The sequence below is a fragment of the Apodemus sylvaticus genome, chromosome 5, assembly GCF_947179515.1.
Source record: "Apodemus sylvaticus chromosome 5, mApoSyl1.1, whole genome shotgun sequence".
NCBI lineage: Eukaryota > Metazoa > Chordata > Mammalia > Rodentia > Muridae > Apodemus > Apodemus sylvaticus.
Genome location: NC_067476.1, coordinates 142,845,301 through 142,863,381, shown reverse-complemented (window position 1 = coordinate 142,863,381; position 18,081 = coordinate 142,845,301). Strand labels below are relative to the sequence as shown.

Below are 18,081 nucleotides of genomic sequence, written 5' to 3'. Positions count from 1 at the left end.
CCAGAATTCTGGATTCCACAGCCGTACACCACGCAGGGCTAGAGGACTGTGGACCTCAAGTGCAGAATTGCGACAGCTTTTATAAGTTTACGACAAAGCCCTCGAATCACAAGCCAATCATTTCTTAGCATGGAGAGCCCGCGAAATGCGAGCCAATTGATTTGTACCACTCCATAGTTTTTAGGCCAATCAGTTTAAATTATCAAAGCCCACACTCAGTGGACCAATTAGTTTCCTATTTTTTTGAATGTCTACAGCTGCGTGAACTCCTGCATAGGGGGTAACGGCGTAAGTTTACAGAAGCAAGATAAGCTTAGCCCATTTCCAGTTACCTTATGGAGCCAGGATCACCTATTCAAGGCCTTTCTGCTAGCTCTAAACAAAGGGCGGGCTCTGGAATGTGACCTTTTACCTAGTTTCTAACAAAGCAAGATAGCATTTTAAACTTCTGACTTCTTGGGGTCATTAGAGTTAGGCTGTATTATTTTCTATCCTTTCACCACTCTCTAGCATCTGAACTCCCCCTCCCCCCTTTCCAGTCAGCCGCTGTCCCTGTCCTACCTCTGCCTCTGCTCACTCCTGTACCTGCCAGAGGATGCTTCCAGGGTGCAGGTTTCTCCACTGTCCCCACCCTACACCTCCCAGGGGCTTTCTACCACCGATTGCCTCAAGTCCCACACCTGGGAAGGCGGCTGATGCAGCCCGACGACACCACGTCAGGTGCAGAGGTTCACAGGAGCACCCTCAGTCCCTGCCCAGCTCCCCACCCTATGGCTCAGGCACTCTTAAGAACATACTCCTGGGGTCGGAGGGATGGCTCAGTGGTTAAGAGCACTCACTGCTCTTACAACAGACTCAGGTTCAGTTCCCAGCACCCACGTGGCAGCACGCCACCACTTGTATGTAACCCCAGTTCCAGAGGAGCTGATACCTTTTCTGGCCTCTGAAGGGTATACTTACATGCATGCATGGCAACCATTCAAACACATAAAGCTAAAAAATAACAACAGACTCTACTTCTAATGACTGTCCAGCCTTCTTTCTCTGCTGCATTCCTTTACAGAAATGTCTAGATACTTTATAACACACCAACACTCTACCACAGACATGTATACTGTGTGTATGGTGTATGCATGTGCATGCATGTGTATGTAGGTCTGTGTGTACTTATGTGCATGGAGGCCAAAGGCTGACATTGGATGTCTTCCTTCAGTGCACGTCACCTTCAAGGTGACATGTCCTCACGTCTGTCTCACCCAGCTGGCCATCTGCAGGACAGCGGCCACATGAACAAGTGAAAGGACGCAGGGAAGAGCTGCAGGGCACAGCCATTTTCAGATCCAATACGTGCAACCTCCAGTGTTGCCCCAGTCACACCACCACAGCAGTCACACCACCACAGTAGTCATACCACCACAGCAGTCACACCACAGCTACAGCAGTCACAGCACAGAGCCTGACTTGCTAACTACCAGCAGTGTTGGGGCTAAAATGGCAGGGGTGTGACTGCTGTGGTCTAGACAAAGTCCCAGGCCAGGCCTCAGGCTACAAACAAAAGCAACAGCGCCCTGAAAGGACCAGGCCTCAAGCTGAGGAGCAGCAGAGCCAGGATCTGCGTCTCTCACTGCTTCACTGTTAACTATAAAATCTATTTTCTATACTTAGCAGCCCTTCTAGAGAACCACGTCAGAATGCGAAGACCAGTCTGTTCTAGATTCTGCCTGTCCCCTCCTTGTGACTGGTGGTCCTGGAGGAGTCAGAAAAGCAGTTAAAGACACAGTCATGTTTGCTCTGGGCAGTGGAAGCGGTCCTCTGTGGGCGTGCACATCCCACAGTTATCGCGCCTCTCAACATGTTAGCTGGGTCCTCCTCACCCTCCCTGCCCCCACCTCAGCTTTGGCACTGCCGCCCATGCAGCTGCCCAAGTTCATCTCTAAGTTCTCCCTGGTCCCTCATGGCCCCACACCAATCTGTCCCCAAGGCCTGTCTATTCTACTTTCCAAAAACTTCTAGATTTGCTCATCGTAACCATGTACACAATCCACTGCCCATGTGGACCCACAGCGGCTCAGCCACACGCAGTTAGCATCCTCTCAAATCCTTCTCCTCATCCTCCACACGTGTGCCTTCTAGTTTCTTTTCATAAAACGATGACAACAGTCACGACTGGGCCTGTTTTCAGATTTTAAAATTACAGGTCTTCTGTATGAGATGGATTTTAAAAGACCCTGTGTGGTTTCTGGGAGGCAGCCCGTTCCAGCCTGGGCCTTGTCTCCAGGCAGGTCCCTCTCACTCTGCCGGGGGCACTGGTTGCCGGCCCTCACTTGTTGCACAGGGGCTCAGGTCTCACTGTCTATTCATGTGTGCCCCGTATACGAAGCTCTGTGCCCGCCACAGGGGCTGCGGAAGGGCCAGCATGCTCCAGCATTTGCTCGCCGGGCCACTGGAGCCTCGTTTACTGGCAAGGAAGCCAAAGCTCTGACACTGTGACCTTCTAGGCAAGCTGCAGGGGAGCAGAGGGGGCTGTCACAGTGTGACCTGGATCCTGGGTCTGAGCAGTACAGGGGTGGTTTGTCCTCTCAGCTGACAGGAGTGACTGAGAAATGAGTGACTTAACTTCTCTTCAGGTGTGTATGGCTGGGACAAGCCAGGGAAGTGCAGACTACACACCCATCAGCCTCACCTTCTCCCTTCCCATCTGGGGGCACCACACCTTTTCTGAAGCAATTGAGGAAAAAGAAAAAGTCTCCATTGCCAGGTGTTTCCTGGGTTCATGGAGGTGTCTTGTGTGGACAGAACCTTATCTGTAACAAGGCAGCAAGAGAGAGCAGGTCAGAAAATTGCTGCTAAGGGCGGGCCAGACCCAGGGAACAGAATCTGCAGTGTTGGAGAGAAGGATTAAGCTTGCTGTCTCCACTGTGCAGCTCTGCGGGGCTGTGGGCCTGCAAAGCAGGACAGAGCAGTGTCCTGATTCAACAGCCATCCCTCCCTTGTAAACAGTCCAGGGAAGAAAAAGCAGCGCTCGGCTCAGCGCAGCCTAGGAACACTCATTAGACCCACCAGGAGCCCTCCTCTTACGGCTCAGCAAGATTAGGACTGCGCGGAACTCACGCCAGTCAGCCTCACACTGGAGTCCCTTCCCACTGGGTCATTCCTGCCCGAAGACCCAAGCAGGTCAGGGGCTAAAATGACCTTGTGGAGATGGAGCATGGCAGTGGCCTTGAGGCAAAGACAAGCTAGCAGATGAAATGGGGAGTGGGGGAGGCTCTCCGCAGGGGCTCAGCTATGCCAGCCAGAGACAGCACCAAGACACACGGCAGGTACCTGCAGCTGTGTTAGAAAGAACAATCTGGGAGGGGTGGCTGGGGAGAGGATCAGTCAGGAAGGCACTTTCTGCAGTAGCATCCTGAGGACCCAGGTAGGGAGTGCGGTGTGGCAGCACGCACCTCACCTGCTGTCCAGGCTTAGGGAGGCACAGACAAGAAGCTGGGCCTGCTGGCTAGTGTAGCAGGGCTGCTGAGCTCCAGGTGCCGAGAGAGAACAGAGGGAGAATGGAGCTGGGGAAGGCTCCGTGGCCAGGAGCTGGATTCCCAGCTCTCACTATCTGTAACCCATTCTAGGACATGCAATGCTTTCTCCTGGCCTGTATGAACACTGCACACACATGATGCATAGACATTCACAGAGACAAAACATTCTTATACATTAAAAACAAAATAAAAACTAGTTAAGAAAAATCAAACAGGCTGGGCGGTGGTGGTGCACACCTTTAATCCCAGCACTCGGGAGGCAGAGGCAGGCAGATCTCTGAGTTCAAGGCCAGCCTGGTCTACAGAGTGAGTTCCAGGACAGCCAGGGCTACACAGAGAAATCCTGTCTTGAAAAACCAAAAAAAAAAAAAAAAAAAAGAAAAAGAAAAAGAAAAAAAGAAAGAAAGAAAGAAAAAAGAAACACTATGAACAATTGAGAAAGACAGCTGACATTAACCTGGGCTTCCACATGCAGATCCACATGAGTACACACACACACACACACACACACACACACACACACACACACACACACACACACACACACACGCACGCACTATGGAGCCACGGAACAGCCTGAGAAGCTCATTCTAGACACACCTGGACAACGCTCTATAGGTTGTTCCCACCGCTTAGCCTGTGGCTGCTGTGTCTGGCTGCCCTCTGAGCTGGCACACACTGGCGTCCTGGCGGTTGTGGGAGCACGGCGCCTTCGCTCTGCTCACCACACAGTGCTCTCAGGAACATGTCATTAAGTTAAGCACACCTGCCTCCCAAGCCAGCTACAAGCTCCTCCGAAGCTGCTGCCCCATGCCAGCAGAACCAGAGGTGGTTCTTGAGCCAGTCCCTGGATGGCAGGGCTGGGAACATGTTTGTTCAAGTTAACTACATAGTTACGGTGGCCCTGGTGGGCATGGAGACTCACGGCCCCCCACAGAACTTTCCACAGGGCTCTGGACTCTTGACCATTGGCCCAGAGCTCAGGGAAGCTTGTAGCTCCAAACACTACAGGCCTCGGGTTCTCGGGGCAGCACATTAAATGCCACCACAGTCACCATTCTCAGGTGACGTGACTCAGGTGACGTGACTCAGGTGACGTGGTCGAGAAGAGCCTCTGTGAGATTTGTAAGGCAATGGCTCTGAGCTTATAAACCCTGGTGACAAACTATCTTCCCTACTTAGCACAGGGCATGGGAAGGAAGTCAGTACCCTGGGAAAGGCAAGAACTGGAGAGCCAGACAGTTCCAAAGACTCTAAGCTTCCAAGTCCACTGTGCCTGGAGATCCCCAGTTCCCCAAGCTAATGAGCCAATACCATGTCTGTGTTGGGAAGCCTCAGGAATCAGGCCGCTGAGTTCTCATTAACACAACAGACCTGGACAGAGATGCACAGTCGTCCACCTAGGTTTTGGCAGCTAGCTGGTAGCTAAGACAGGAATATTCATAATTAGCTCAGCCAACATTTAAACTCACGGTGAGCTGCCTGATACACTCTTACTGCCCTGCTACACAAGTCACTGAACAAAGCCGGGACCCACTGACTTAGTGACTGACTCTACATCATGTGCAAAAGCTGATCTGAAAGGCTCTGGGGGGGAGAGGGCAAGCCCAGGTCAGACAAGGCAGAGGGAGCAGCCACCCACGCTCCTTCACTATTCTTTTTTTTCTTTTCCTTTCTCTCTCTCTTTTCTTTTTCTTCTTTAAGGCAGGGTCTCATTATGCAGTCCTGGAACTTGCTATGTAGACCAGGCTGGCCTCAAACTCACAGGATCTAAGTGCTCTGCCTTGAGGTATAGGAAGGCTGTGCCCCAGCATACAAACTCACAGCATCTAAGCACCTCTACCCCAGCATTTCTGGTTCACTGCCCTTTAAGGGGCTGCATCTCACCTAGAAACACCCACACAGACCTCCCCAGAAAAACACCCAGTGAGCTTACAGATGTCATCACTGGAGCCCTCTGAAGAGGGCTGCTTGGATTTGGAGGAGGGAGCTGGCGAGCAGACCTGATTGCCTGATTGCCTGATTGCCTGATTGCCTAGTGGATCTCACACTAGCTCCCCAGACTCTTGCTTTTGGAGGAAGAGCTCTCTGCTCCTCAATCCCAGCTGTCACTCTCAGCTCCGTCCCCAGCAGGCCAGCCATACGATTCGATTCCTTCCTGAGACCTCTGACCTAGACCAAGCAGGAAGGCAGCCTCCTTGGGATGCTGTAGCTGCAAGAGATAAATCCTGGGGGCTGTCATCTCACCACAGGGTCAGGGAGCAGAGGAAGCAGGCCCTGGTGAGAGCCGTGAAAGACAAGAGACAAGGGCAGAGGGGAGGCAGGGGGCGCCTGAGGAGTTCCAGGTTCCTACCCAGCGGTGGCCACATACCAGTCTACCTAATGTGCATAAACTTCAAGCACAGTAGGTAAGCAAGGGCAAGCTCAGGTCTTGCTAGAATCTTAACTTCTTTGCAGAGCCCAGCAACTCCTTAGGTTTCTAGTAAGCATTCTAATTGAAGCTAGGTGTGGTGGAACACACTGATAATCCCAGCTGCTGAGGGAGGCAAAGGCAGAAGGATCAGAGTTCAAAGTCATCCTTGGATACACAGCAAGTTCAGGGCCAGATGGGCTAGGCCAGTCGGGGCTCCAGGAGTAGTGCCAGTTTCAAAAAAGTGACTTTTCAACGTATGCATGTGCACACTCCGTTACTCCAAGGTCTTTATTCTAACTTCTCCCAGCTTTTCCTTTCCCAACTTGTTTAGTTGGTTTTTGTTGTTGTTGTTGTGATTTTTTTTTTCCAGAAAGGGTTTCTCTGGGTAACCCTGGCTATTTGGAACTAGCCTGTAGACCAGGCTGGCCTTGAACTCAGAGATCTGCCTGCCTTTCCTCCTGAGTGCTGGGAGTAAAAGCATACACTACCACCACTCAGCTCCCTTCTCAACCTGTGATATTAAGCTCTCATTTCAAACTTAACCTGTCCTCCTAAAATTAGTTTATGCTTCAGGGAAATCTGAGGGCTAGACAAGTGATACACATTAGTTTCACTTGGGCATGTTGCAAACATTGATCTAAGACTGAAGAAGAGACTCAGTGTCTTTGGCAATCAGTCCAGGACTACAAAAACTCCCCAGGTGGCCCAGCCAGGTAAAGAACCACAGAGTAAGGGCCTGGCTCATAGGCCCTGGCTCACGGGCAAGCATCAGCAATCAATTTCTTTCCTCTAGACCCTATCTCAGAATCCTTTTTATTTTATTTTTCCTTTTTGAGACAGGGTCTCACCACATACCTGAAGCTTGCCACATAGACCAGGCTGACCTTGAATTCGCAGAGATCACCTGCCTCTGCACTCTGAATGCTGTGATTAAAGGCGTGTATCACTATGTACAGCCTAAATCTCATTACCTCTGTTTAGTGTGTGTGTGTGTGTGTGTGTGTGTGTGTGTGTGTGTGTGTACGTTGTGAAGGTCAGCTCTCTTCTTCTACCATGTAGGTTCTGGACCTGGCAAAGGCTCTGGGCTTTCCCACACTGGTCCCCGGTGCTCCTCGAGTCCTTTACCATGCCCCATATAACCAAGCACGGCTTGAGAGACGCACATTTGCTGTCTTGTCTGAGTCTAAGGTCCTGTTACCTCATATTTTAGAATTCAGCCTTCAGGAAAATACTTGGGTTGTGTGGCCTTGGCCTTAGTCAGGAGCAAATAAATGTTTTCTCAGGCCTTAGCTTAATGAGGTGTCAATGGGAAAACCTTCCATCTGGCTTAGGATTCCAGAGGCTTGACTTGTATTGGCCAATGGGTTCTTGTTTCTTCTCTGAATAGGAAGGGGGATGGGGTGGGAAGTATTTATATGTGTTCTTTTTTTCCTCTCCTGATTAGCCCCCAAAGAACTTTCAAATAATCTCTTAAGTATTAAAGCGCTGAAGGCATAAACCGTTGTAAGAAAGAAGCTTATTGGAAAACAGCAAAGACATTCTTTTGCTTTTTCAAGGCTTTCCCATCAGCTGAAGCCAAAAATATTATCTTCTGACCCAAAAAGCCACTAATAAACCTGTGTCTATATGCCGAGCAAGAGGATGGTTTTGCCCTAAGCAACCAGCAAAGAACGGCTCGGTTTTGTTCTCTGAGCCCTTCACCCCACTCTGTCCCTCCCCCACCTCTGCGGCATCCTCGGCTACCAAGCACCTCCCTGCTGCCTCAGGCTGTAAGGAGCCTCTACAAGCTGCCCTACTTTCCCAGGCTCTCTTCCCCCGCCCCGCCCCCCTGAAGACCTCCCTTGTCTTCCAGTTAAAACCCCCTTCCCCACCCCCAAGGGCTAGCTGCTAGACACGCCCCCAGACACTCACCACTGTACTCCCTAGTTCTTGCAACAGCTCCTCTCCTTTCCATGTGAGTAGTTACAAGTTGTGGGAGGGAGAGGAGGCTGTCTCATGGCAACACACAGAAGAAAGTTGGAAGAAGAATCCCTAGTCCCAGGGACCATATGCTAGTCTAAGGCTAGGTGGGTGCACAGTGCTTTATTTTAGTATCATCATCATCATCATCAACAACAACATCATCATAATCATCCCTACCACTACTGACCTACTGAAAAGGTTTCTTTGTTTTTAATTTTTAAAAGATGTATTTATTTTATTTTATGTGTATAAGTGACTTGTCTCCTTGTTTAAATGCATACCATATGCATGCCTGGTACTCACAGAGATGGAGGGTCAGGCCGGAAGAGCTGAAACTGGAGTTGGTTGTAAGCCACCATGTGGGTGCTGGGAACCAAACCCAGGTCCTCTGCAAGTGCAGCCAGTGCTCCTAACAGCTGAGCCATCTCTCCAGCCCCAGTTCTTTGTTGTTTAAGATTGGTTTTATCTGTATGTATGTGTATGTGTGCTTACACGGGTGCCTGAGGAGGCCAGAGGAGGGGCTGGATCCTCTGGAGCCTGAGTTAGAAGTGTTGTGAGCTGGAAGCTGAGCTTAGGTGCTTTGCAAGAACAGTAGGCGCCCTGACCATCTCTGCAGTCCCCTAGCAAGCTCTTCTTCAAGGGAAAATGGTGGAATATAATGGTGCACCCTTCTAATCCTAGAACTCAGAAGAGAGGTGGGCAGATCTCTGAGTGTGAGGACAGCCTGGTCTACATATAAGTTCCAGACCAGCTAACACTGGAGCCAGTGAGATAGCTCAGTGGTGAAATGACTTGCCACCAAACTGCTGGTCTCCAGAGTCCACACGGTTGAAAGAACCGATCCCTGGGATCCCTGGGAGCTACCCTTTGACCTCTACACAGACACATGTGCATTCACAAAGACAACTAAAACAGCTGTGTGGCGGCACACGCCTGGGAAACTGAGGCAGGAAGGCTACTATTCTCGGTGTGAGGCCAGCATGGGGTACAGTGTGAAATTTTATGTCAGCAAAAGAAAACAAAGCCAAGTTACACAGTAACTGTCAGTTAGGAAGACGGTTCCCTGTGCTCCTGCCCCTGAACTACAAGAAAAGTAAAAATGATTTGCTGCAACATATTTATATTTTAAAGGATGAGATAAGTTAAGGCTTCTTGCTTGTTGGGTGACTTTAGAGGCATGTACTCAAAAATATTTTTTTGCCTGTTTTTAGGAGATATGTATTAAAATTTTTTAAAAATTTCATTGGGGGAATAAGCACAGCGAATGTGTGGAGACCAGAGAGGTACTTCCAGTTCATTTTGGGGAGCTTATTTATGAGCCCCTGGTCAACTCCTGCTCTGGCTCTTCCCTGAGAGCCTGTGGGATGGCTCCAAGCCTCTGCTCCCTTCAAAGGGTAAGAACAATAGGCGGAACCGGGCTGCCTGTCCTAGCTCTCCAAATAAAACAAGCTGTCACCCCCCTCCCTGGAGAGCCAGAGCAGCTTCAGCAGGAGCAGCTAATGACAATAAGTTTGTCACTTATAATACCCACAGCATGCCCTGGCTGAGGGCTGGGGCCAGGGACTGTGTTCTTAAAGCAAGCGTGCTGTGACTATGGAAGAAGTCCCATGGTAACATCCACAAAATACCCGAATAGACAGTGGACGAAAGCAGCACAGGTCACAAGCCTGTCCATGCTGGAGCCCCTCCAAGCTCTGCCCTTTGTCTTGTGCATGTGTACATGCTGTATGTGGTACATGCATCCATGTATGTACACATGCATGTACAGAGACCAGGAGAAACACCAAACCAGGAGCTTGCTGTTTTTCAGCTGGGTTGGTGGCGGACAAGGCCTAGTATCTGCCTGCCTCACCCACAGGCTGCGGTCACATGCGCTTAGATCTGTATGCGATGCTCAGAACCCAAAGTTAGGTCCTGATGTGGCACAGCATGCATTTTACCACGGAGCCACTTCCAATCCCGCCTGCAGACAGTGTCTATGCACCCCAAATGGGCCTGAATTTGCTGGGACTACAGGTGTGTGCCACAGGGCCAGCTGTCACTTCCGTGTCCCCGGGAGACCTCCTGCTCTCCATCCTCTCACAAGGCTTCAATGTCATCTGACACATGCCCGAACGTCACCAACTGTTTGCCCATAGCCTCCTATTTTTACAGCTATGAACACCCACCTGTTGATTTGACAGACCACTCAGATAAAGGCACTTTTTTAAATATGTAATTTATTTTTATTGGTGTTTTGTCCACATGTCTGTCTGTCTGTCTGTCTGTCTGTGTGACTATAGCACAAGCCCGGGAACTAGAGTTACAGACAGCTGTGAGCTGCCTGCCATATGGGTGTTAGGAATTGAACCCGGGTCCTCTAGAAGAGCAGTGTTCCCTGGGCCATCTCTCCAGCTCCTTAAAGGCACTTTTTAAAAACCTGAAGCCTGCTGCACCTCCTGCCCTGGCCCCATCCCACACCTGCTCCTCTCACTTGGTTCCCCACTGCACCAGGACCATCACCCTCTCCACTGTGTAAGCAGGAGCTTCAGAACACAGCAAGACTCAAGATGTGCAGTCTCCAGGATATGCTGTGCATTAGGAAACAGGCAGCCGTGGGGACATATGACTTAATCCCAGCACTCAACAGAGAGACACAGGCAGGGCTCTATGAGTGTGAAGCCAGTCTGGTCTACATGCAGAGCGAGTTCCAGCCAGCCAAGGCTATAGTGAGACATTAGGGAAAAGAAAAAGAAAACGAAGGTATGTTTATGACTATGTGCAGGCTCAGGACCTCAGAGGAAGGACTACAAGTATACATATAGTCATATATATGTGTGTGTGTGTGTGTGTGTGACACACAAGCATACATATAGTCATATATATGTGTGTGTGACACACAAGCATACATATAGTCATGTGTGTGTGTGTGTGTGTGTGTGTGTATGTGTGACACACAAGCATTTATTTGGGTTAAAAAGCAACAATGAATCAAAATGCTAAAGATGAATCATAATAATAAAACTGGCTCCTATGGGAGGAGGCCTGGAGTGGGGGCAGTGGGCAGAATGAGATTAAAGGAAGCACCTATGAATGTACCTTATCATAGAGTTGGAGAACGTTATACATAAACATTTTATAAGATTTCAAAAACAAATTAGAAAGAAAAATTCCTAGAAATTACAAACAAGTTGTAGCAAATGCACCCAATGTCTTCCAGAGTGGAGTGACCACAGAGAAGAGACCGAGAACACCGTTCTCACAACCCCTGCAGGAACGCACCCCCGAGGCCAAAACAAAGCCTCAGCTTCCGGCCTGAGTGGTCAGTGATAACCAAACACTGTAGGTGTGTAATCTGCCCATGCAGACGGTCCCTGCTGGTCCTTGCCAGCGCTGGGCACTGGGATCTCTACCAGCTCCCCTCATTCCCACGGCTGGTGAGCATGCACTGAGCCTAATCCATCAAGCAATGTGGTTTATGTTGGACACCTGCTTCCTGCCAGTCTGAAACTGGAGTACTGTAGGTAGACCGTGCTTCCATGACCAGTCCCTGATAGAAAGCCTTGCAGGCTAGGGCTAGAGCTTGTGTGTACAACACTTGCCTGTCGGTAAATGATGCCCTAGGTCTAATGCCCAATACTGTCACAGAAAAAGAAAACTGTTAGCTTACGGCCATATTCGTAGGCTGGGATGTTACTCATGTAGTAGAGGGCTTGCCTAGCACACATGAGGCCCTGGGCTCATAAACTAGGTGTGGTGGAACATGTCTAAAATTCCATCATTAGAGATACAGAGTCAGGAAGACCATGAATTTAAGGCCAACTTCCGCTATATGATACTCTCTCAAACAATGCAAACACATACGCACCCTGGACATGGAGTCTCAGGAGGGCCTTGCTGGACAATGCTTCATGATCCTTGACTCCCTGCTTTGGAGCTAGACACATCTGTGTGGCTCCAGTCAGGGAGGGCACTTTTGGACTTGGGTCAGTTTCTCTATAGCCTCATCCTGTGCCTTCTTTGAGGCCTTTCCCTGTGGTAACCACTGCTGTGAGGTGGCCTTGGTGACCTCTAACACAGCAGGACAGAACAAATTAGTCATTTTGTTAATCTTTCTATAAAATAAGACTGCCAATATAAGCCAAAGATATAACTTTGGAACTGGCAAGATGGCACAGTGGGTAAAGGCACTTGCAGCCAAGCTTAACAACCTGACTTCAATCCCAGGGACCTTCATGGTCCAACTCCTGATGGTTGTCCTCCGACCTTCACACACACACAGTGACACACACACACTCACAAACCAACTAACGAAAACAAACAAACATACAAAGAAGTGTTTTAAGATTCAATTATAAACTCAAAATAAAAACACCTGACTCTTCAGCTTGAATTCTAAATACATATGAATTCCAATTCTTTCCACTGAGATAGAGTCTCACTGTGTAGCCCAAATTGGCTACAATTTACTAGAATCTAGACTGCCCTCAAACTTGCAGCAATCCTCCTGCTTTAGCTTCCTGCATGCTGTAATTATAGGTGTGAGCCCTTATACCTGGTGCAACTCTTTTGTAAAGAACATATTGTGGGGCTGGAGAGATGGCTCAGCGGTTAAGAGCACTGACTGTTCTTCCAAAGGTCCCGAGTTCAAATCCCAGCAACCACATGGTGGCTCACAACCATCTGTAATGAGATCTGAGCCCTCTTCTGGAGTGTCTGAAGATAGCTATTGTGTACTTACATATAATAATAAATAAACCTTTAAAAAAAAAAAGAACATATTGTGGCTGGGTGTGTTCACACACACTTGTTATCACAGTACCTGGGGGCTAAAGTAGAAGAGTGGGTTCAAGGACAGTTTGGGCTTCAAAGGAGACCCTATCTTCAGTATCAAAACAAAGAAATAAAACCCAGGTCAGTGGAATGCTCCACATGGTAAAGTGTCTGCTGCCAAGACTGACTGATGAGTTCTATCCCTGGAACCACATGGTGGAAGGAGAGAACCAACTCCCAAAAGTTGTCCTCAGACTTCCATACAGACTTACACACACACACACACACACACACTCCCAATGAACAAACAAACAAATAAATAAGTATAATTTAGAAATTAAAATGGGACTAGAGAGATGAATGGCTTAGCAGTTATGTTGCTATTGCATAGGATCTGGGTTCAATTCCCAGCACCCTCATGGTGGCTTACAACCATCATAGATGGCATATAAATATATGTAAGCAAAATATTCACACACATAACATAAAAACAAAAATATTTAAAATTTTAACTTTTACTCACATTTCTATAATTTGGTGTTTATCAGATAGAGGGCTCACTGGTTAAGAGTACTTAGTGCTCTTCCAAGAGGACCTGGGTTCAGTTCCCAGCGCCCATATCAGGCAGCTCCTCACTGAGTGACAGCAGTTAGCACTGTGGAGGGGAATACTGAATCCCAGAAGGGAGCAGCAGTGGATAAATGCTATAGACATTTAGGAAGAAGACTTCAGGATCAGTGAGAGCACCTGAGCCTTCAATGACCTCTGGGTGCACAGGAGCCAGACACCATGACCCTGCCTACTAACCTCAGCTGTGAAGCAGCAAGCCCACAGCACCAGTCAGGATGGCTGCACCAATGCCTGCATGGCCTTAGGTGCCTGTGTGGAACTTCCTGTGAGACCAGCGGCCACACAGAGAAGCAATCATCCAATCCTGGGGTGTGTAGATCACAGATGATAAAGACTTGGTTTCTCCAACAAATCAATGTCAGGAGAAAGTGGGGCAGTGTACGAGAGCGGGTAGAAGAAGGGTTTACAGAATAAAGACGTTAACAGAGAGCCGGGCGGTGGTGGCGCACGCCTGTAATCCCAGCACTCTGGGAGGCAGAGGCAGGCAGATTTCTGAGTTTGAGGCCAGCCTGGTCTACAGAGTGAGTTCCAGGATAGCCAGGGCTATACAGAGAAACCCTGTCTTGAAAAAACCAAATCCAAAACAAACCAAAAAAAAAAAAAAAAAAAGACGTTAACAGAGGAGGAGTCAAACCCAAAGTCAACGTGTGTGTCCTCAAACCCTCTGTGCCCTGCCTACACATCCGCTGCACCTCTCACCCAGGTCCCTCTGTGTCCCAGCCACCGTCCTCTCTAGGTCCCTGGACCAGCTCCAGCTCCTTGCAGGCATGTCCCACCTGGGAACGCTATTCCCCTGCCTTCCCCACTGCACCTGGTAGACATCTGCTCATTCTGTCTCAGCAGCAGGGACAGTTCAGCCCTTCCCCAGGGGATGACCGGGCCCCTCCGCCTAGTTACTCACTCATATTGTACATCGTACTTCTCATAGAAATACATTTATTGCTTCCCTGCTGTGCCAAACTCCCCACCCCACTACCAATTTTGGGAGATAGAATCTCACTATCCAGCCCAGACAGGCCTTGAACTCACAACCCTCCTGCCTTGGTCTAAGTGCTGGGACTATATGCAAGCATCAGTAAGTACTGTTTTATATCTGCATCCCTCCAAAGACAAGACATTCCTTGAAGGCAGGGGCCACATCTCTTAGCAGGAGATAAAAGTCTTACCAGAAGCCATTAATGATAGCTTAGATGGGTAGTCCCAGGAAGCTACCTCAGGTCTAAAGCCACCTAGACTCTGTCTCAAAATAAAATAAAATAAAATAAAATAAAATAAAATAAAATAAAATAAAATAAAGAGCTTAATAGAAATCTAGCATTCAGGACTCATGAAGAAAGAGTTTGGGGCCAGCTCTAGGTTATATAATAAAAATTTGTCTCAGGCTGGAGAGATGGCTCAGCAGTTAAGAGCACTGACTGCTCTTCCAGAGGTCCTGAGTTCAATTCCAGCAATCACATGGTGGCTCACACCCATCTGTAATGGGATCTGATGCTTTCTTCTGGTGTGTCTGAAGTAAGCTACAGTGTATATACATACATAAACATAAATAATTCTTAAAAAAAAAAAACTTGCCTCAAAAAGAAAAAAAAAAGAAAAGAAAAAAAAAAAAAAGACCAGCACAAATAAAGCCACATGACCACCCCCACCCCCACTTCAGCTTCCAAGGACCAGGCTAACTTGCCAGGGCCAGCACGGTCCCTGCCAATCTTGCCTGTGATTTTTCCTGGTCCAAGAATCCAGCCCGCCATCTAGAAAGCCGAGGTCCCAGGGAAGGACTCACCGTCTCGTGGGACTTGGGAATGGGTACAATGATGGCCAGGAGACAGATGAGCTGGAAGATGGCTCCCAGGAAGAGCCCGTACCGCAGCAGGTTCTCCAGGAAGGTGGGCTCGGGCACCTCGGGAGGTGAGAAGTCCAGGTCGGAGGCCATGGCCCAAGGCAGCGCTGCCGGGCGTGCGTCTCTGCAGATTCACTGCTCTCCAGAACCAAATTCTAAGGGAAAGAGTGAATGTCAGGTTTCTCCACTTGTGCACACGCACACACTACATGTACACATATACAAGTACAGGAAGCAACTTGAGTGAGGCATGAACATTCTTGAATCTAACTGGAGAATATATGCACAACAAACCATCCTTTCAACTTTGTAAATGTTTGATGTTTTGTGAATATAAAGCTAATAAAAATAAATAAGCAAATGCAAAAATCTCCCTAACAGTTTTTGTAAAGGCCAATGTTTTGATAAAGCCCTGCATATCTCTGTATCTTGTTCTGCCTTCCTTTTGAGACAGTGTCTCGCTCACGCTGGGCTGCCTGGAGCTTGCGGTTAACCCAGGATGAGCATGAGCTTCTGGTCTGTTTCTGCCTTCCAAGTGCTGGGACTGGAACCAGGGCCTCACAAATGTTGAGTGAGCACTCAACTAAGGTACACTACTTGTCTGACTTTGTTTATCTATTCATTCACCTAGTGATTTAACACTTGGGGATACCAAAGACTGAAGAAAGAGACAGTCTAACGCCTGCTCTCAAAGCTCTGCTCCAAATACAGGCAGACAGTGAACCGCAGAGCCAGGCTGTTTGTGGAGAGAAACTGATTGGGAGAGGTGGGAGGGAAGACCTCCACAGGTGCACAGGTCTTCAGTAAGGAGATGGGAACAGGACAAAAGCTGCGTGACTCACACTTGTAACCTGAAGGAAGAATATTCTAGATAGAAAGAAAAGCAGATGGAGACCCCAGGGTGGGAAAGGGACCCACATGGCCAGGAAGGGAAATGGGATAAAGCATAAACATAAAGGTCCTCCTTGGAGGACCCAGCCATTAATTTGACCAAGTAAAAAGTAAAGCAGAGAAAAGCGCTAAGTTCTGAATTACTTTTGTTGCTGTTATTTTATTTATTTATTTATTTATTTATTTATTTATTTATTTATTTGCTTTTTGGCTTTTTGTTTTGTTTTCTAAGACAGAGTCTCCTTATGTAGCCCTGGCTGTCCTTGAACTCAGATACCTGCCTGCCTTCCTGACTTTGACGCCAGGGCGTGCAGATAAGCTATGCATACCACACCCAGCTCTAAAGCGCAAGTTTGAATGGAGAGACAAAGTGGATACAGGGAAAGCCCAGCCCATACAAGAAAGCTGGGAGACAGGGAACAGGGAGGCCAGTCAGGCCTCAGCCACCTCTCCTCTCCCATTCTCACCCGGGGCCCCTGGAAGAACAGCCTGTGCTCTTACCTACTGAGGCATCTCTCCAGCCCCATCCTCTTCCACTCTTAATACCCTGGTAACGCTGGGAGAACTGCCTGTGGCTCTCCAAGAACCCTGAGCCTGCCAAGAAGCCGCAATCTGCCCAGAATAGCCTTCCAACCCTGCCCGTTATTCAAAACCCTATCCTAACTCCAAGCCCGAGCACAAGGGTCCCCTCCCATCAGGCCTTTCTGTTACCCCTGCCCCTTCTTTATCATGGCACCTACAAATGGCTTTCTTTTGCCACCCCAACAATAAAGGGACAAACTGTACTGTGGTATCAGGTGTCACAGATGCCTTTGTGTTTTCAAAGAGAGATTGCACGGAGCAGTGGTGGCGCACGCCTGTAATCCCAGCACTCTGGGAAGCAGAGGCAGGTGGATTTCTGAATTCGAGGCCAGCCTGGTCTACAGAGTGAGTTCCAGGACAGCCAGGGCTATACAGAGAAACCCTGTCTCAAAAAAAACAAATTCAAAAAACAAAAAAACAAAAACCAAAAACCAAAGAGAGATTGTGCCATATCATGCAATTTCCAGTGAACTCTGAACTACCCAACATGGTGCTCATGAACCCCATGTGGCCCCAAATGCAGCTGCTCTGAACTGTATTTCAAGACTTATTATGAAAGAATGTAAACAATCTAATTAATAATGTTTATGTTGATTATACGATGAAATGGCATACTGTTAAATTACTAAAACTAATTTAACTTAATTTGAAAAAAAATTTCGAGAACTTATTTTTTGACTTATGTAAAAATTTCCTAGAAAACTAAGGTAATCAAAGCAGAGCGACTGACATGAGAACAGATATACAGACAGACAGACAGAGAGCTCCAAATAACCGCTCACAGGCAGGAGAGGACAAACTTTAAACAAGTGGTACCAGGAAACGGTGTCTACACACAAAAACAAACCATGAAGTAGATGGTCCGCTTGTACCTCCTACAAAGATGAATTCAAACTGGCCCAAGACTAAGAGTCCAAACTATCAAACCATTAGGAGACTCTTTGGGGGAAATCTCTAGGGTACTGGGTTTGGCAGTGGTTTCCTGGACGTGACATCAAAGACACAAGTTACAAAAGAAAGAAGTCAATTGAACTCCACAAAAAGATCAAGACCCTTTGTTCACAGAGGACATTACTCAGAGAGTGAAAGACAGTCCAGAGAATGGATGAAGACATTCGTGAATCATAAGAGGCAAAGGTCTAGCTGTTTCATACACAAAGAACTTCCACAAGGCAACAGTAAAACAAAGCGGGGTGGAGAAAGGGCCCAGCCAGCTAGGGCACCTGCCACCAAGCCTGGCAATCTCAACTTGATCCCTGGGACCGCAAGATGGAAGGAGAGAACAGAGTCCCAAAAGCTGTCTTCTGACCATCATATACATGCTAAAGCAAGTGTGCCTCTGACCCCTAAAAATCAGCATAAAAGCAAAATAAATAAGTGAGGGAAGGGGCACTCAGTTTAAGTCTGCAATCCCAGTAGTAGCTGGGAGATGAGTTCACAGCCAGCCTGTGCTACAGTGTGGGCTGCATTTAATAGGATTCAGT

The 18,081-nt window shown here is 48.2% G+C and overlaps 1 protein-coding gene across 3 annotated transcripts in view; it reads right to left on the bottom strand.

Moving 5' to 3' along the window:
- Positions 1–18,081, bottom strand: part of Manbal (mannosidase beta like) — a 32,114-nt gene that overhangs the window by 4,768 nt on the left and 9,265 nt on the right. For all 3 annotated transcript variants that reach the window (XM_052184132.1, XM_052184134.1, XM_052184133.1), the window contains exon 2: positions 15,068–15,279. In XM_052184132.1, coding sequence (XP_052040092.1) covers positions 15,068–15,217 — 150 coding nt within the window. In that variant the 5' untranslated portion in view covers positions 15,218–15,279. The remainder of the gene's footprint in view (positions 1–15,067; positions 15,280–18,081) is intronic.